This window comes from Borostomias antarcticus (assembly GCF_949987555.1).
Source record: "Borostomias antarcticus genome assembly, chromosome: 7".
In the NCBI taxonomy this organism is placed as follows: domain Eukaryota; kingdom Metazoa; phylum Chordata; class Actinopteri; order Stomiiformes; family Stomiidae; genus Borostomias; species Borostomias antarcticus.
The window spans coordinates 4,434,218-4,448,364 of NC_140240.1; the positions used below are offsets into that span (position 1 = coordinate 4,434,218).

General features: G+C 46.5%; 2 protein-coding genes across 2 annotated transcripts; one reads left to right on the top strand and one right to left on the bottom strand.

Moving 5' to 3' along the window:
- Nucleotides 1-1,169: 1,169 nt before the first annotated feature.
- lsm14b (LSM family member 14B) lies at nucleotides 1,170-3,256 on the bottom strand (the record flags this gene model as incomplete). The annotated part of the gene is made up of 8 exons (XM_084440979.1): nucleotides 1,170-1,314; nucleotides 1,394-1,532; nucleotides 1,669-1,830; nucleotides 1,934-2,014; nucleotides 2,230-2,421; nucleotides 2,598-2,733; nucleotides 2,872-3,032; nucleotides 3,139-3,256. The coding sequence occupies 8 exons, from the start codon at nucleotides 3,254-3,256 to the stop codon at nucleotides 1,170-1,172; spliced, it is 1,134 nt and encodes a 377-aa protein (XP_084297105.1).
- Nucleotides 3,257-4,527: 1,271 nt separating this feature from the next.
- LOC311311300 (transcription initiation factor TFIID subunit 4-like) lies at nucleotides 4,528-13,040 on the top strand. Its single transcript, XM_084440980.1, has 16 exons — nucleotides 4,528-5,319; nucleotides 6,280-6,422; nucleotides 6,598-6,714; nucleotides 7,101-7,163; nucleotides 7,329-7,409; nucleotides 7,586-7,708; nucleotides 7,939-8,028; nucleotides 8,307-8,477; nucleotides 8,573-8,708; nucleotides 8,816-8,939; nucleotides 9,028-9,197; nucleotides 9,689-9,819; nucleotides 9,948-10,073; nucleotides 10,306-10,362; nucleotides 10,887-11,006; nucleotides 11,144-13,040. The coding sequence occupies exons 1-16, from the start codon at nucleotides 4,776-4,778 to the stop codon at nucleotides 11,306-11,308; spliced, it is 2,361 nt and encodes a 786-aa protein (XP_084297106.1). The 5' UTR covers nucleotides 4,528-4,775; the 3' UTR covers nucleotides 11,309-13,040.
- The last annotated feature ends 1,107 nt before the right edge of the window (nucleotides 13,041-14,147 follow it).

Consider the following 14,147-nt stretch of genomic DNA (forward strand, 5'->3'; position numbering starts at 1 on the left):
CTCTGACTTATATCACCAAACACATGTTTCCATACTTGTGCACCTGAACTGTCTTTTTGTCAGTAGGTTAATCTCTACTCTAATATTTGTCTTTCCAGATTATATCATTAAAAGTTTTCCAGGCACTTCAAGAGGCATACTGAGCCAGACCATACATTCAAGTTACAGAGCTCAGGGTCCAAAATCAAAACAGAGCATGAGGATAAAGGATGTTTTCTTATCACCATTCACATTTTTCCATACGTATGCACGTGTGGACTGTATTTTTGTCTTATAGCTCACACTGCATTAGCTCTGGCCCAGGGCGTAGAGAGATTCTTGCGTAATATCCATTTTGTAGCTTGACCCTGCCAGGGACAATACATTTCTCCATTAGTGCTTTGCACTCAGTCTACACTTCAGTCTGGGTAGAGCCTTTTCGTAATCCAGAGAACGATCCTCACCCTTATGCTGATGACAGGGACTCAAGAGATCAAATCTGAGCTGAACCTCAACCGCACGTTAGGGTTGTTCTGCCAACGATTGACAAGTTTAAGCTTTAGAAGAGACAGGAATCGGCTCGCTGCTAAGCATGAACTTTCCTGGCGGAGGTTGAGGCTCCCATCTATGGTGTTTTCAATGTTTCATGAATTAGTAACAATGATCACATTGAAGGTCAAATTCATGACAGCATGTAACATTTCTCATATATAGTTTATTAGTATGGATACGTCAAAATGCAAGTTTCCCACAGTTTCCCATATTAGTTTAGAAAGAACAAAAACTGATATCCATACATTTTAAGTGTGGGAAAATGCCCTCCAAGAGTTGTGTACATGGGCTGTCAAATAGACATGCCACATCATTTGTATTTACAAAATGAAAAATCATAAATTAAACTGTACTTTGACCCATTTGCTAAAGAAATCATGGCATAAACCAAACAGGGTGCCCTACTAAATGAACAAAATTGTATTCCAGCACATTGAGGACTAAAACTAACTTGCCATATCTTCCTTTGCAAATACATTCCCAAAATCTTTGACAAAGCACAGAAAAACGAATTCAGCTCCAGGATTCTGTGATTGAGGGTTAAGTATTACATTATTAAATTTGATTAGGATAGTTCTCCAATATACATAGGCTATACATAAAAAATTATAATAAAAAAAAAGTTAACCTTTTAGCCTTCACACCCTCCCACTGCCCACTTTTGCCATGCTGGACCCTCTCTGACCACGATAGCCCCCACGGAATCTTCTGCCCCTTAGGAAGCGTCCTGGGACCCCAAATGTCTCCAAATTAAGCTTCTTCTCCTCTGCCCAGGTGGTCCTTCTGGAATACACCAATAGTCACTCAAATTACTGGAAACTTATCTTTAAAAAAGGTGATCAATGTGCTGACATGTAATCACCTGGGTTTGAGGTCAGTTGAGACATTGTCAAAGAAGCACTTGGTCTTGTCATAGTAGAACTTGTCTCCAGGAGAATCCTCCTCCACTGTGACGTCGCTGTTCTGGGTCTCCTCTCCAGAGTCCACCTTCTCCTCTGGATCTGGAACAAGACATACATACACCCATTATAAAACAGGGGCGTCTCAAGGATCTAAAATGGCTTCAAATATAAACTTCTGATATTTAATCCCAATGTCACTAATTGCTACTTTTGAAGCACAACCCAAAGCAGGCACCTTTAATGGTCAGTTTATTCTCAAGCTCCTTTGCAAGGTCATCTTTGTTGAACTGGGCATTGGCAGTTTCAAAATCAAAGTCAGTCTCAAACTGCAAAGTGGTGGCCTTTGAGTTTTCCACAAGAAGCTGACCTCTCCCACGGTTTCTGGACCTGCGATTGCCTGTGAGTATGAGGATTCTCTTTTAGGCACTGTAACTATGGAAATAAAAAGTTCTGTCATTACCTCATGCTAGATACAGTAGCGTCTTCAGCATGCAGGTTACCTTGACGTCGTCTTGGTCTGCTGCCATCATCATCGCCTTGCCCTTGAACCTGGGCAGTGCCCCTCTGAGACGTTGTCTGATCTAAACATTATGGTAAGAAAATTAGGTTAGCAAGTTCATATATAGACAGCATAATCTTGTCAGTGAGTGCATTCAAACCATGGACAACTCTTCACTCAAGAGTTTTAAAAGAGCAAAAGGGATTTAACCATGGAGAACCCAAAGCAGCGATTACGGCTGCGTCTGATAAATATAATTTTCTCCATAGCAGTCTCAGGGACCCAGTCGATGCCTACTACTGGTGAAAGGCTTCCTCTGAGACTGGGGGCCATCCCGGACCGGGCGCTGGGGAGGACGGGCAGGCTCCCTGCTCTGCTGCTTGGATGCTGGCAGGGCCCTCTTCTGGGGAGCTTTGGCCACAGGCACAGTCTGGACAGCCTGCTCTACCGTTGGCCTTTTCCTGACAGGAGGACCCTGGATTCCTGTTCCTAGAAGAAATAAAGCAAGGAGGAAGAAAGGGTACAAAAGGGCCCATGTCGGTCAGACCCGGGTGCGATTACTCAGAAGCATGTGGGGGGGATGTAGATTTTAAGTGTACAGGATCATCAGTAGGTGGAACTGGCCTTTCCATCTGGCCTTGCACACTGAACTAATCAACACTCACCTAGCCCGAGTGCTGCGGCGTACTGCTGGTTGAGTAGGGAGCTTGCAGCCAGCTGATTGTAGCTGGGAACCATGCCCCTGTAGGTACTGTACTGTCTCTGGGGTGGGTAATTAGCAGATGAGCTGCCAATTGATGACTGCAATGAAAGGCATGAACCAGCTTGTATTGATGCTCACTTAGTTTTACAATTCAGTGAAATTAGCTTGAGTGAATTACAAACTTAAATATCCTTGTGTCACAAATTGTTGTTTTTTATGTTGTGAGGGCCTCATACCTGCACGATAGCAGGGTCATGCGGCAAACCATGATGGGGTGCTGGCTCACAGAGAGTGATATCCTTGATGTCACTCCCCTTGAATATTATGTATTCATAAATGTCATCTTTTGGAGGTACGGGCCTGTCTGTTGGTCGGTCCTCTGTCCCATATGACCTAACTGTTGGGGGAGAGAAAAAACCTTACTACTGCACATAAGTCCTATAACATTTTTGTTGATCAGCATGTGTTCCACAAACTGATAGTAAAACAGAGACGGGCCTCACCTTTTGCTAAAGCCACGGTCGAGTTATCTGTATCGATAGTGTATAGTATGCCCTCATACCGAATTTGCGCCTTAGATATCAGACTTATCTTACTTCCAATGTACGGCGTTCCGGCCATTGTCGCTGGCAAAACATATGTTTATATAGCCTACCCGCCGATATTTCATAGGATTCACCTAGGTCGTAATGGACACAGGTAATTTACCAGGTGGACAATCACTGTTTTATGCATTCAGGTGCTAGTGCACACCCCTTTAATTGGATACCCTACTCAAATAGGAGAAAAGTGTCCGGCGAGCTACAAATGGATGTGCCTGAGGTTACAAAACTAGACCAATAAGTGATAACAGATGCAACGAATTAATTCAATAATCAGTCCATGCATTTGTTTCACGCAATGGGCTACTCTTGATTCTGCATTGACACTTTATTCATGAGGACCATAGAAATGATAGGCTAGTAGCCTGTCCTGAACCCATGTAGCCTATCTAGTTCTTACAGCATACGATATGTTTCAGAGAAAAGGCGTGGCCGTGATCGCCTGTCACCTGTAGCGCGCTCTGAATTTGCTAAACCAGGAAAACAGCGCAGCCATCTTATGCACGGGACACGGGGGTGCTCTACACATGAATTTAGTTGATTTTACGTATCAAAACATGGCTGTAACCACACTTAAACTGTCGCAAATATTGTATAGAGCTGTTCCCAAACACACAACGGTCACAACAGGAGTAATTCGCCCCAAATAAAACTCCCCTGATCGTGTTGAACATTCCCAACCCGGATTAGTTTGTTCGGTACAGAGTATCCTGTGAAATCGAATCTGTTGCCATTCGTCCCGCCCTATAAAATGTGGAAGCGACCAATCGCCGTGCTTCGGGATTCCAGTGGGGTGACGTTCTGTCTCTTGTGCGCAGGCGTACGTCAGTTTGCAAATCCACTCAGCTCGAAGCAGTGTGAAGATGGCGACAGGCTCCGATCTGCTGGAAGAGGTCTTCTTAAATACAGAGGTGGACGACAAAGTATTCAGTCTTGTGGGGTCTCTTGAGTCCGAGTTTTTGAGCTCGGTTCACAGAAACCCTGGGGTTAGGGGGCAAACAGGCGCTAATCACGCTTGTTCCGGGACAAGGAGTAATGCTAGGTAATGTCCAGAGCAAACTGGGACTTGCTCAAGAGATTGCAAAGGCAGGTATGCCGTGTTACTAACGTTGTTTTGCTTGCTTTTTACTTTTTAAGTGTAAACGAAAGCAAACACAAATTATTTCCCAGATAGAATTTAGCGGTTGTCACAGTCTCACGCCTGTTTCCACTCCATAACGGACTGGAGGGCAAAGGGTTCTCAGGGTTCAGCTATGGATGCATCATCGGCTGAGTCGGACTCATCGACAGGACACGGCCAAAGCAAGACAGTCGCTACTGCCCCTGTTACTCCTCTCCCCAATCACGGGGGTAAAGTAGGCGCATCTTCAGTACACACTTTGAATGGAGCCAATATAATAAACTCTCACAATTCAGGAAGCGCGTCCCCTCTCACTGGGACGGCAGTGTCAAGTAATTGCATTAGTAGCGCGAGCGATAGCAGTGCCGTGACTGCTGTCACAGTTGTCAACAATGGACCAAGGTTGTCTAATGCGACAATGCCTCTCTCATCAAGCACTGTCATTCAGACGTCTTATACGAACCCACAGAATGCTGTCACTTCATCTCAGGTTGCAAGTTTGGGAAGTGGATCTACCGTAACACTCGCTAGGCCGTCTGTGCAAATAGTGGGATCGGGCACAACTTTGAATGGGAACAATAATACGGGACCTGTCAATGCAGCGAGCCAACTCTCCACGACTGCGCCATGCATGGGCTTACAAACACTTTTAAACAATGGCCAGCCACCTGCCCCTGTGTCTGTCAGTGCGGGGCCGCAGATCATCAAGGCAGAGGCACCTAAAACAATCATACAGACTGCACCGCAGGCTCTCACACCTGATGTCGTCACAAACACAGACAACTTTACACCGGGAATAATCATAAACCCGTCCTTGCAAAGCGCACCAAGGACTTCCACGGCGGTGACAGCAGCTGCCAGCCAGGGCGGGATCCGAGCCATTGCGTCGCAGGTGTTGGCCCCACGGCCCCCACAGAGCTCCCCTAGTCAGCCCAACGTTCAGAACATCCAGCTTCCCCCAGGTACGTCGTTCACTTAAGCTACTTCTGCCATAATGAGCAACGATACAAAACACACATCTAGCAAGATAAGGAGTTCTTGTTTACAAGTTTACAAAGAACTATAACTACTACTGCATTGCTGACTTCATGTTGAAAAATGAATGCATATTGCTATTCAGGATTATAAATGAGCCCCATCGTGCAGCGCACGAACAAAACAGGAAAAACATTGACAAGGAAATCCCTACATAAGCAGAAGCATGGTAATCCCCAAACTTTCGCTTCTTTGTAGAAAGCTATTGCGCAACTGTCATGTGCACACGCTCTTCTCCATCCCTCTCGCTCCATCATCTTTCGCGCACCAGAAACACGCACTATATCAGCAAGTATAGCGATGTCCACAGCTTGTGTAATTACCCCATGTTCAGATAAAACTATTGGGATGCGATATGAAAATTGTTAGGGTTAAGCACACGTTCAATAGTAACCACTGGCCTATGTGGTCTCTGGGTCTGCTGTGTCCCCAGTTCGAACTCCACTTTTTGCCCTGCCTGAATTCAGAGCCTGTACTCGGCATGTTCCTCAGAGATCTCTGTGGACTAAGGACGCTTGCTGTTTGTTAAGCAGTCTTGAGATAGTCCCGGTCAGATCAATTTGCATGGAGATTACAGCGTGACTCACTAAATCCGATCTGGACCTTTTGTCAGCTGGGTCCCTAAAGGACGAGTGTTCCTTGTCAAATCACAGTGGTATTGTGGCACTCCTCGCGCCCTTCCCAGATAAGCGTCTGCTGTAAATGACTGAAATGTGAATGTAAATACCGGCAGATGCGGGCTGGCAAAACTGTTGCTCTGTCAAGAAGGTTAATTTAACAGTGACAATGTTGAAGAGGTACTAATCTTGGCCTCAAACCCCTACCCAGCTCTCTTCCTTGGCCTGCACAGCTGTGTTCACACCGCTTGTCTGTTGTGTTTGACCCAGGTGTGGTCCTGGTACGCAGTGAGACTGGGCAGCTGCTGATGATCCATCAGCAGACCCTGGCTCAGATGCAGGCCCAGGGGGCCACGGGCCCTCGTCCTGCCACCCCCGCAGGCTCTCCTCAAATACAGATCACCTCGGCCCAGGTAAGGAATCCTCAGCAACCCCGTCTAGATTTTGTCACCAAAACCAGAAAACACTTAAGTCAAGATGCCAGAACAGGATCGATTTAAAAAAAAAAATATATATTGGTCCTAGAGTGTTGATGGCCCGGTTCTGTTGGGTCTATCAGATCACACAGCATACTTTGTTCCTTCCCAGGTGCCTGGTACCCCCACCCTCGGCAGCCAAGTGACCCCCACCATCATCAGGCAGGGATCCCCGGCCCCCACCTCTGCCCCTGTCACCGCAACGCACCAGAGACCACCTGTTCTGCAGGTAATATTCTGCAGCTGTCACCTAGACAAGCTTGTGTGTGTGTGTGTGTGTGTGTGTGTGTGTGTGTTTGTGTGTGTGTGCGCGCGTGTGTGCATGTGTGCGCCTGCGCGTGACTGTGTGTGTGAGCGAGGGAGAGCGCAAGAAAAAGAGTTAAGGATTGTGCATGCGAGTGCTTCCTGTGTGTCTGTCCTCTTGAGTGCAAACAGCACATTCTCCCACACACTGATTATCACGGCTAGTGGTTCTAGTGAAAGCCTGGTTTATCCCAGGACCAAGTTGTCTGACTCTCACTCCATTCTTTCTCAGAAAGTCTGTCTGGCAGAACTGGCCAGTGTGGTTAAAGCATTGCGCTGTAGCACTCTTTAGCTGTAGCTACTGTGCTGTAGACTCCCCAGTCTATAAACAACAGGCTTCCTAATGCCCAAGTAGCCTACTGTACCTGCTGTTCAGTGAGTAACCTTTTCTTTACAACCAGTAATAGAACCCTATACAATTTCTTAGGATTTTGATTACAGTGGCTACCTTGTTGCTGATTGTTGTACAACCAATAAAGGACTTTATTGGTACGACACTCGCTATGATTAGGTATGTTCACAGTTTTTTCCCCCTCCCAGAGCCCCATTGGTGCAGCACTACCCAGCGCGAGCCCCAGGGCGGTCGCCCCGTCAACTGGGACCACTGTCACCTTGGCAACGGTGAGCAACTGGGGTTCAACCAGTTCCCATGTGTTTTGCCCTATGGGATCAGGGCTAGGGCTGTGTCTCCTCGGGAACCACTGCTCTGCTCCAACAGCACTCTGACGCTCCAGTCAACACACGGGACGGATGTCTGAATGTACACTAATGGCGGAATATGCATCGCGCTGCTATAGGAGACCATGGAGAACGTGAAGAAATGCAAGAACTTCCTGTCGACGTTAATCAAGCTGGCGTCCAGCGGGAAGCAGTCCTCAGAGACGGCGGCCAACGTCAGAGACCTGGTCAAAGACCTGCTGGTGAGTGGACGTGCGTCGTGTGGTAGGTCTGTCACTGAATACCCGCTGCTGACACCATCACAGGAAGCACGGTAGAAGTTCATACTTTATGAACCAAAAAAAAAAAAGATACCGGTATGGACAGTGGTTTTAATAATCTCAACTGTTGGTTCTTACTTTCTACAGAAACAGACAGAACAATTCATGTTGTCATTTAATACGACGTCCTGTGCTCTCGCCATTTCTGTCAGGAGGGAAAACTTGAAGCCGAGGACTTCACCAGCAGGTTATACAGAGAGCTGAACTCCTCGCCTCAGCCTAACCTCGTGACTTTCCTCAAGGTGCGCAGCGCAGCTACGCCACTGCCACCGTGCCTCTGAATTACACCAAGCCCAGACCTGCAAACTTGTCACCTTTTGGCTACAGTCACCTTTTTTTTATGTTAACCATGGTAGTTTCAGTGAATCTAGAGGGTTTTAGTTGTCGTCACCTTTTTCACTACTCCAGAGTTTGCAGGTCTGCAAGCCTCGCCCACCGTGGCGACCAATGAGACAGAAAACAAACAGTAAGGATTCCTAATGTTGATCTACCGTACGTGCCCTGTGTGTTCCACCTCCAGAGAAGTCTCCCAGTCCTGAGGCAGCTCACCCCAGACTCTGCAGCCTTCATCCAGCAGAGCCACCAGCCGGCCACTGGCACCCCCGCCCCCGCCGGGGTCCTGGGTGGCCCAGCCCTGCACCCCGCTGCCCCAGCCACCAGACCCCACCTCCAGCCTGTCATCAGCAAGCAGGTGCAAGCCATTTTCGTCTTGTATAGAATATTGTACCCCATAGGTTGAGTTAATTCTTCCGTCCCTATCATGACCCCTGACCTTTAACCCCTCAGGCGCTCCCCGCTCAGCAGCAGGGGGCGATGGTGCGGCCTCCCCAGGCGACGGCCCCCGTGGTCACACTGAGGGGTCCGGCCCCAAACCGCGTCGCGCTAGGCCCGCCTCAGCTGCAGGTCAAACAGCTGCAGGCAGGTGAGCGAGCGCGTGGGTCTGCGGGAACACACCGACACCAGACTGGGATTGGCCGGTAATCCAAAGGAAATCACCAGATCTGTCCCTGTCTCTCTGCTCTCCCTCAGTGCCAGTGGTAAGACCCGGAATGTTGCCCGGCTCCAAGCCGGTACCCGGCGCCGCTTCCCTGGCCGCTGCGGCTCAGAAGAATAGGCTGAAGGAGGCTGGCGCAGGCACGTTCAGGTCAGCTACGCCACGTTTATCAAAGGAGACCCGGGACTTTGCTGTTGTGGCCTAGCTAGCCGACCGTATGCGCTGTTGTGTGCGTCCGCGTGTCTAGGGACGATGACGACATCAATGACGTGGCGTCCATGGCTGGGGTCAACCTGTCTGAAGAGAGTGCCCGTATCCTAGCAACCAACTCTGAGGTGGTGGGGGCGGTGACGCGGTCCTGTAAGGAGGAGGCCTTTCTCTACGCCTCCACACTGCAGAGGAGAATACTGGAGATAGGTGAGGCTTACACACACACACCCACACACACTTTCTCTCTCTCTTTCTGGAGATAGGTGAGGCTTACACACACATACCCACACACACTTTCTCTCTCTTTCTGGAGATAGGTGAGGCTTACACACACATACCCACACACACTTTCTCTCTCTTTCTGGAGATAGGTGAGGCTTACACACACACACGCACACTTTCTTTCTCTTTCTCTCTCTCTCTCTCTCTCTCTCTCTCTCACACACACACACACACACACTAGGGATGTCATGGTGTGGATTTTTTTCCCACCAACTTATAAATCCATCACAACACCGCTGTTACCGGTAATACTGTCCAGCCCACAATACGAGAGCACGCACGCACACACACACACACACACACACACACACACACACACACACACACACACACACACACACACACACCGCAGCTCTTATCTTAGGTCTTCTGTTGGCTGTTAAAAGCTATGTCGACTGGGTATCTCTCCACTCCAGGTAAGAAGTTTGGTGTGATGGACCTCGGACCAGAGGTGGTGACCTTTGTGTCCCACGCCACCCAGCAGAGGCTCCAGAACCTCCTGGAGGAGGTCTCCGAGGTGGCCCAGCAGAGGAACATCAACTTCAAGGTCAGTTCACAGTCGCCATACTAGGTCAAATCCATGCTTTGTCAATGTGGTGGTGATGTCTACAATGTTTTGATATCATCTTATACCGGATGGCCAAATGGAGTGATAGTTGCTGACAACCCTTGTAGGAGGACAGTCGGTACGAGCAGACCAGTGACGTACGGGTGCAGCTCAAGTTCTTTGAGCAGCTGGACCAGGTGGAGAAGCAGAGGAAGGAGGAGCAGGAGAGAGAGATCCTGATGAAGGCTGCAAAGGTACTGTCGCTTTAACAGCAGCCTCACATTTCATTCTTAGTGCCAGGCCCCATAAACTACCGTGGAGATTTATTGCTACAAGACTGGACAGTTGCTTTTGCTCTCTGCTGTTGGAATGTGTGGGTGTTGGAGCCCTCTAGTGGTGAGAGGTGAAAGTGAACCATTTCGAGCGCCGTGTTTCATATAGCATGTCCCTCTGTGACCGCTGACCCCTGTCCTGTGGCCTTTTCAGTCGCGAGCTCGACAAGAAGACCCAGAGCAGCTGAGGTTAAAACAGAAGGCCAAAGAGGTAGGAGAGACGGGGGTGCAAGTCTGGGGTCCTAACTGTTAGGTCCAAGAAGGACGTGCCTTTTATGTGTGTTTTATGGTTGTGTGTGCTTGTGTTACTTGTTATAGGGTATGTAGCACTTAATTGATCCCTGGTGGGCAAAATGCGGAAATGATGTGCGTGTACATTAGGGCTGGGTTTAAAAAATCGATTAATCGATTCTGAAAATGAGTCAGAATCGATTCATGAATCCCAAAATCGATCTTTTATTTAATGAATGAATGAATAAATGAAGGAATTAATAGTTAATTCATTAATTCAATGATTCATTCATTTTTGGAAATCAGTATTGATGTGTTGCATAACTTGGCAGTCATGTAATTAAGGTTACAGCAAAAAAAGGTTTTAGTAACACTAACCGAATCGATATTGAATCGAATCGAATTGAATCGTGATAATCGTGATAATCACCTTGTGAATTGGAATCGAATCGATTCTTGAAATTCGAATCAATACCCAGCCCTAGCTTACATGTGTGTGTTCAGATGCAGCAGCAGGAGCTGGCTCAGATGAGACAGAGGGACGCCAACCTGACAGCTCTGGCAGCCATCGGCCCCAGGAAGAAGAGGAAGCTGGGGTCTGCAGCCTCTTCTGCTGGAGCTGAGGTAACACCGTCTACGTCACCCTAGCCTGGGCTGAGTTCACATCGTATGGCCTCTCCCCATACACACTGTGACTATGAAACTCCTATGGCAGCCATTTTCTCACACTATCCTGTAACTCCTTCCCTCCCTCCCTCCAGGGCCCAGGCTCGGGTCCCATGTCGGGTAGCCCTAGATCAGCAGCATCCAGGCAGCTCATCCGTCAGCGCATCACACGGGTCAACCTCAGAGATCTGCTCTTCTGCCTGGAGAACGAGAGAGACACCAGTCTCTCCCACCTCCTGTATAGGGGCTTCCTCAAATAGGGAGAGCAGAGGGGGGTGGGGGTGGTGTGACACCTGGGTGGGAAGAGACCTGCCTCTCTCACCACATTAATGTCCTCCCGTCCACTCTGGATTGGTTTTCCAGTTAAGGAAGCCATATTGGAATGGAATTGAATGCACCAGATGGAACCTTGACTACCATGTAGGACTTGCACAAGTTGTTCTATTTTTCCTATCTCACCCATGGCTTTTTGCCGCCTTCCTCAAAAATACCTAAGCACCTACCCATAGAGCAATCATGGGACACTCTCTCATGTTCTAGCATTTTTAATAACTTTTTTTGAATTAGTACTTTTACATTCTCTTTTAGAATCCCCTTTAAAACAAAGTTTAAAGAAATAAATATATATATTATATAGCTGGTTTTGTAATATTTTGAATTACCTTCTGTACAAATATGATCGTTTAGATTGATACAGTCAATGCATTTTTATAATTATCTTTATATGTAAAACATTGTATAAAGAAAACAAATAATTAAAATAGTTTTTATATAATGGCTATTGTTGTGATCTTAGACCATATTTAATTATATTGAATCTATTAGCATCTGATTTAGTGTTAACTCTACTGAGTTGCAATCTTGATGAACATCAAAGCAACAATAACCTTGCAACACTTACTAATCTCTGAACTTTATCTTTCTGTATTTGGTTAAGCTCATCTTAATTCGATGTCTGGTATGTTTTACAATCACCTCAAACCTCCGCTTTGTTATTTGTGATTTATGTTTGTTGAACAGCGTGTTGCATGGAAAACCAGTTATTTAGTAGCAGCAAATCAATAACGAGACACGGCTAAGTCCTGTCGATTTGGTGATCCCTTAATTCTGTCATATCCGTATTGCTGTCCTATTGCATTTGCACTGATTCATTCGATTTTCATGGACACGATTCCCCACAGCACATGAGGGAACTTACATTTGATTTGTCATTTAAGGACTGCATGTATTATTGCACCCACAATCAATACTCAATCTACCTGAATCTAGTGGAAGCCTTTTCACCCTCATTCAACATTTGTATCTTTTATAACAAGATGTGCTGCTGTGTTTCTTGACATTCTGAGGATGGTATAAATGAGACTGATAAGATTATTGTGTCTTCCAATCAGCATTCTCTGTCCTTCTGATGTCATATTGGTCAGCCTCTGTCAGAGCTCCATGGTGCTTTTCTTCCAGATACTGTAGACTGCTGATGTTTGGTTATTTGCCTGTTATTTGTCTCACAGAGAAATCAAAGTAAGGGGAATATCAGCATCATAGTATGTCTCCCATTACCTATACAATTTGCACAGACATTTGTTCATATGTAAATATTACCCTAAGTTTCAACAACTATGGTTTTGTATTTGGATTGAAATTATTATCTTTAATTATAACAGTAAATAGAAAACTCTTGCCATTGAGGTTTTCCCCATCAGAAGATTTTAATAAATTATTTTTTTAACGGTCATTGTGGTTTCATTATGTAATTCTAGCTGCTGCGCAGCACTGAGTCGGGGCCGGGCATCTTGTGGAGGAAGAAGAAGGAGGACGAAGAGGAAAAAGTTAACATATTTTAAATCATGTGTCTCAAATCCACACAGTACAATGCCTGAGTGGACATTAGCATGTTTATTCTGCATCATCCAGGGCTTGAACTCAAAACCTCATGCTGTCACCTGTGGATGCGGTCAGCAGTTGCCCAAATAATCCAAACACTAAGAACTGGTAAATCAGTCCACTAGATGGCTGTGCTCCCTGCCCTTTAAATGTATGATTACATACTGAACAATAGGACCTACCTCTATTTTGTATGAACCTCTCCTGCAGATCTGACTGGTCTCAATTTTCAAGATCCACTTGCTGATGCTGTTCTCCGCTGGGTGGCAGTATCACCTCACGTAATTCATAGCCTGGAAGCTAGACAACCTTTTCTGCGAGGAGGTCTGGCTTCCAGGCTACACCCCTAATAGATACATGTTCTGTAGGTGATCCTCAGCAAGCCTGTTGAGACCGGAAGGGACAGGAGGATTATGACTTCACAGGAAGGCCATTTTAGTCTGCACATTCCATTCCTTATGAGGTACCTATCAAAATGTGAGTTTAAATAGTGAGGGAGATCGGTGCTGCCATGAATATGTAACAAATGTGTTTTTGCTGTAGGCCTATAGAATTGATATAGACCTGTCTGCCTAAAAACTGTTAAAATAAGAGCTGTCTTCATGAAGAATGTGAGGGGGTTAACGCAGGCATAGCCTATATTCAAGATTAAGCCAGAATAGTGAGTAGAGAGGCAATGATGGTAGCAAACCCAGAAATGTGTGATAAGAGTTGTTTCCAGTAAAGGGGTGCTGTTCTAAATGTAGAGTATCTTTGTAATTTGATGCTCCAGCTTGCACGTTTGCATTAAAATCACATAAGTGCATTGGTCTCTGGGACCTTTTTGTCACAGACTAGACTCTCGCCCAGGTGTTTAGTGGTGGCTATCTGACTAAAAAAGTGGGTATACTGTGGGTCCATGGATAAAGAAATGGTATACTCCGTATACATCTGTATACACTACACCTGTGCTCTTGCCTATCAAACCTCGAGGGACACCTTGAGGTCCAGAAATAATCTTCTTCAGTAGAAAACATTGTTTACAGGATCTGACTGAGCACATCAACTCAATGTCGCTCAGGTACTGGGAAGCCTCTAGGGATGCACCGAGATGCCATTATCTGTATCTGTTCAACCAACAGAACTAGGCTATCTTTATTCAGATAGAAACTGGAAGGGGACGTGGTTTATACCGGACGTTGCGTTAAATCATATTTTCTAACCTAATCATTGGAAATG